This window comes from Dasypus novemcinctus, chromosome 23, assembly GCF_030445035.2.
Source record: "Dasypus novemcinctus isolate mDasNov1 chromosome 23, mDasNov1.1.hap2, whole genome shotgun sequence".
Classification (NCBI taxonomy): domain Eukaryota; kingdom Metazoa; phylum Chordata; class Mammalia; order Cingulata; family Dasypodidae; genus Dasypus; species Dasypus novemcinctus.
The window spans coordinates 29,156,695-29,162,308 of NC_080695.1; the positions used below are offsets into that span (position 1 = coordinate 29,156,695).

A 5,614-nucleotide genomic window follows, 5' to 3' on the forward strand; every position below is an offset into this window, starting at 1 on the left:
GCCAACTGACGCCAGAAGAAGGAAAGTGACTCCCATAGGCAGTTACTGGCATAAACAGCACCCCAGCAGGTGTCTGAACTTAAAGTCCTAAGTGTCATTAAAGTCCATTTTAGAATTTCATTATTTTGATGCTGCAGTTTTCTTCCTTAGTGGTAACACGGTCATAGAAGTTTCTCATTATTCTTTCCATTTTTTTCCCCTTGGGCTCTTTTCCTACCCTGAATTGATCACGTGCGCTGCCAAGCGACCTTTGAACAATTCTGACCAACAGGAGCTCTGCCAGGTCACCGACGTTCCGAACGCTGATAATATGACGACTCTAGTAAAACAGAGTTCCAAAGCCATTTAAATTACAAGGGGGGAGAGACCCAAAGCCCGCGATGCTCTGCCATCCCGCTGCGCCCAATCTTGCAAGCTGGTGGTTAATTTGTAATTTAGACGGAAGGAAGCCCGCCTCTCTGTGCAAAGTCCTCATTGGATGGTGTGGCTGTCAATCAGCTGGGCTATAAATAAGGAAGGCCGTCCGTCCCGCCTCCAGAAAGGCCCGGAACTCCTCGTGGGCCGCGTGGAGCTGGTGAGCGCTTCTGCGGGTAACAGCCGACTGTTACTTCATAGTACCTTGCGTAGAAAATAAAACGGACCTTTCTTCTCTTCTCTCTTCCCCTCCCTGTCGGGCAGGCGTGATGGCGGAAGCCGCGGCGACGGGCGGCGGCGGAGAGGCCATGGCGGCGGCGGCGGTGGCGGAAGGCGGCCCCTCGGGCCCGGCCGTCTTTTCCCTGGGCTGGGGCTTCTCGAGCTACCGGCCCTTCGAGCCCCAGGCGTTGGGCCTGAGCCCGAGCTGGCGGCTGACGGGCTTCTCCGGTATGAAGGGCTGAGGCTGCAAGGTCCCCCAGGAGACGCTGCTCAAACTCCTGGCGGGACTGACGCGGCCCGACGTGCGGCCCCCGCTGGGTGGGGTCCTGGTTGGAGGCCACGAGGAGGGGGCCCAGGAGGCTGGCCTGCCAGCCGGCGCGGGACCCAGCCCGACCTTTCCCACCCTGGGCATTGGACTGGACTCCTGCGTCATCCCCCTGAGGCACGGGGGCCTGTCGCTGGTGCAGACCACAGATTTCTTTTACCCCTTGGTGGAAGATCCCTACATGATGGGGCGCATAGCTTGTGCCAACGTGCTGAGTGACCTCTACGCCATGGGCATCACTGAGTGTGATAACATGTTGATGTTACTCAGTGTCAGCCAGAGTATGAGTGAGGAGGAACGAGAAAAGATAACACCCCTCATGATCAAAGGCTTTCGCGATGCCGCCGAGGAAGGGGGTACTGCAGTGACCGGTGGACAAACGGTGGTGAACCCTTGGATTATTGTTGGTGGAGTTGCCACCGTGGTCTGTCAGCCAAATGAGTTCATCATGCCCGATAGTGCGGTGGTTGGGGATGTGCTGGTGTTAACCAAACCCTTAGGAACCCAAGTTGCAGTCAATGCCCACCAATGGCTGGATAATCCTGAACGATGGAATAAAATCAAGATGGTGGTCTCTAGAGAAGAGGTGGAGCAGGCCTACCAGGAAGCCATGTTCAATATGGCTACCCTAAACAGAACTGCTGCTGGGCTAATGCACACATTTAATGCCCATGCTGCCACAGATATCACAGGCTTTGGCATTCTAGGACACTCACAGAATCTCGCAAAACAACAAAGAAATGAGGTGTCCTTCGTCATTCATAATCTGCCAATTATTGCCAAGATGGCGGCCATCAGCAAGGCCAGCGGCCGGTTTGGGCTCCTTCAGGGAACTTCGGCAGAAACCTCTGGGGGATTACTGATTTGTCTGCCAAGAGAACAAGCGGCTCGATTTTGTTCTGAAATCAAATCATCCAAGTATGGAGAAGGTCACCAAGCGTGGATCGTTGGCATTGTGGAAAAGGGAAACCGGACGGCCCGGATCATTGACAAGCCTCGAGTTATTGAAGTCTTACCTCGTGGGGCTACTGCTGCTGCTCTTGCTCCTGACAATTCCAATGCCTCCTCTGAGCCTAGTTCATGAGATAGAATGCCCGAAATTGTTTGGCCTTTAGAGCTTTCGTACACAATCATGGACGATTCACAAGAGTTGATTTTAAGAAGAAATTTCCAAAGAAGGCCGCCTGCATAGTGGTTCCAGCTCTTCTTTCTAGGTGATTTGAAGGAGCCTACAGAAAGCTGCCTTGGTGCACATTCCAAGACCAGAAGTAACATTTTTACTTTGGGGGAGGTTTGTTTATCTCTTGGGTAAAAGGGGAGCAGAATGACCTCTGTCTCCTCTTTCCAAAAGCAAAATGAAACTATTACAGTTTGAGGGGGGTTTCTTTACACTGGGTTAATTAATTTCTGCACAGGGAATGAGGTTATTAAAAGTAAATAACGTACACATGTAAAAAAATAAATTGCAAAATGAAAAGCATTTAGATCAGAAGCAAATAAGTTTGGACCAATGCTTTTGATAAACAGATTGTTAAGAGATCTTGTTACACAATGTCAAATTCTTTATTAGATTTTTCCAAAGTATTGGTTCTTTCCTGCTTTGGACAAGAATTGAGCAGCTTGTCCAATGACTGGGAAAGAAGGACCCGTAACCACCTGGCCTGGTCTCTGTTAATGATGTTTCTCCCTCTAAACCCCGTTAAGGACTGGGAGAGGCGGAGTGAGCCCCAGAGCCCAGGCCTTGGTGGTCATTAAGATGTTTGTGCTGAAAATTCCTGGTGATTTAATCAATAAAGTAATTTCTAGAAAGAAAAAAATAAAGAGGACTTTATTGAAAAACTTCTGGGTAGTGTTTGGTTTTTTGGAGTTTTGAATCTTATCTGAGTCTTATAAAAAACAATACATTTAAACTCTGGAGTTTGAGATTTTTCCTTGATCATGGGCCAGTGCATTTAACACAGATTTAGGCTTGCACTTTCCTCCTGAGGTGACAGCAAAGGGATTCAGAATGGATATAAACCCCAGGGCTAGAGGGTGGGGGAGGAAACAGCAAAAGGAAGCTGTCAATTGACATCTTAGAAGATGGAAAGTAGTTGGAAGTGAGGTCTTAGCAAAATAGAGGAAACCAAAATGTAACACCTTCAGAGTGAGGGAATACCAACAAAAAGTAAGATTCGATCTGGAGGTATTAAGATAGGTGAAAGTGAGGGGTGGTTATAAAATCAGATACTGGTTGGAAGTTTATACAGAGGTAATTAGATGAAGTCCTCATGCCCCCATTTCACATAGCCAAATAACTCCTCTTCAGGTAAAGAGATTTACTTTATGGAAAATGTGAACCGAAAATATTTCAAACTCAGGAACTTCAGGCACAGCAGAGAACAGGAAGCCTGACTGAAAACGAATAAAAACTAAAGAGTGAGACTGCGCCAGGCACCTAGCTCCACTCAGCTATTTGAAAAATTGACCAAGAGATTTATATCCTTTCCTGCTTCATGTAGGCAAAAGGTTGGATGATGCTCCTCTGGAGAAACTTCAGAAAAAAGGCATATATATGTATATACATATACATACAAAGGGGCTCCCAGTGAAAAAGCCTACTCACTAATCCCTTTACTGTGCAACTCCTCAGTTGAAAAGCCTTACATACATTAAGCTTTGTAATACCTCATTCTTAAACCTGAGCAGTCAAGGATTGCCCAGTCATTTGAGGCAAGACTTTTTGAAAGAAACCACAGTAAACAAACTCAGGAAAGAGACAATACAGGGAGCAGAAGAAAACTTAGAAAGCTATCAATGTCCCCAGAGATAAAGTATCCATAAAAATAGAATTCATAAAAGAACAAAGAGCACTTAGAACATACATATAGGGAAGCGGGTTTGGCCCAGCGGATAGGGTGTCCACCTACCACATGGGAGGTTCAAGGTTCAAACCCAGGGCCTCCTGACTCGTGTGATGAGCTGGTCCACACGCAGTGCTGATGGATGCAAGGAGTGCCATGCCATGCAGGGGTGTCCCCTGCATAGGGGAGCCCCACGCGCAAGGAGTGTGCCCCATAAGAAGAGCCGCCCAGAGCATAAAAAGTGCAGCCTGCCCAGGAATGGCGCCGCACAAATGGAGAGCTGATGCAGCAAGATGACGCAACAAAAAGAGATGGATTCTGGATGCTGCTGACAAGAATACAGGTGGACACAGAAGAACATGCAGCGAATGGACACAGCAGACAATTGGGGCGGGGGGGGGGGAATAAAAAATAAATCTTAAAAAAAAAAACCATACAAATATAGCTAAAATAAAACATTCCATAGGAAACAATAAAGATGAGGAAATGCATCAGAAAGGAATAAAGGAAAAAGCACAATAGAAGAAAAAAGTATGGAAATTGGAAGTTTCAACATCTTAAGAGTAGTATCAGAAATAGAGAATAAAGCAGATGGGAGGAAATTATCAAATAATGAAAGTTTATTGTATTAAACTTGAATTCTCAATGTAATGTTTTTATTATAAAATTTAAAAACAGGGATTAAAAAATCCAAATAATATTTATGTAGTGCTTACTCCTCTGGGCACTACTCTGGAAAATTGCTTTATATTTATTAACTCAATCTTTTGACAACCCTATTTTGCACATGATGAGGTTGAGGTGTGGGAATTAAACAATTTGTGCAAGTCAGTGTTCTAGGCAGTATGGCTCTGGAATCCATGCTTCTTACCACTATGTTATCCTAAATCTGGGGTGGGGGTCGGGGGGAGATGACATACAGTGGTTTGGGGACAAAAACAGTGTCAGACTCCTCAACAGCAACACTAGAAGCTAAAAGACAATAAAACTATACCTTCAAAATTCTGAGGGTAAATCATGGTCTAACGTAGAATTCTGTCCCTAGCCACAGTTTTCAAACAAATACAGATTTAGACATGCAAGGTATCAAAACTTTCATTCCATGCAGTCAAGAAACTCATGGGACATGTTCTCCAGCAAAACAAGGGCATAAACCAAGAAAAATAAAAACTTCAGATCCAGTTAACAGGCAGCCCTGAGCAGGGGAGAAGTGAACAGATATCTAAAGATAACAGCTGTTCTTCAGGTCCTGAGAGCAACCATGGCAGGGATGGGGGATGGGGGTGTCCTCATGGAGTACTGGTCCATTTAACTGTGTGGAAAATTGTATTGAAAGGTTAACGGAAAGTGTAAAAAGAATTAGTGATAGGGCAGCAGGTGTAGCTCGGTGGTTTAAGTGCCTGCTTCCCCTGTCGCAGGTTCAATCGCCAGTACCTCTTTATATATATATATGATAAACCTGTAGAAAACTAGCAAAATAAAAACAACAAAAATGAGGCAGTTATTAAATCTAGGCAGAAATGGAACCTTATATGAGAAATGAAATGTAACCATACTATAGTATTTGGCAATGACTACAGTCAATAATGTAAATACTATTTTAACAACAATCAGTTTTTCTCTTGTTCAAAACTCTTAAATAGCTTTCCTTCTAGATTCTGTAAATCCCAACTCCTTCCATGGCCTCTAAGGCCCTGCATCTTCTCACCCCTGCTACATAACTCCCATTTCATCTCTGGGCACATGCCCTACTGCACCCACTAAATTCCAAGCCCATTAACCTTTGTGTGGGGCTTCAAACAAATCAAGATCC

The 5,614-nt window shown here is 45.4% G+C and overlaps 1 protein-coding gene across 1 annotated transcript; it reads left to right on the forward strand.

Annotated features, from left to right (window-relative positions):
• Positions 1–483: 483 nt before the first annotated feature.
• On the forward strand, positions 484–2,797 carry SEPHS2 (selenophosphate synthetase 2). The gene is made up of 2 exons (XM_058286066.2): positions 484–574; positions 679–2,797. Exon 2 carries the CDS (start codon positions 684–686, stop codon positions 2,040–2,042), a length of 1,359 nt encoding a protein of 452 aa, XP_058142049.1. The 5' UTR covers positions 484–574; positions 679–683; the 3' UTR covers positions 2,043–2,797.
• Positions 2,798–5,614: the final 2,817 nt, after the last annotated feature.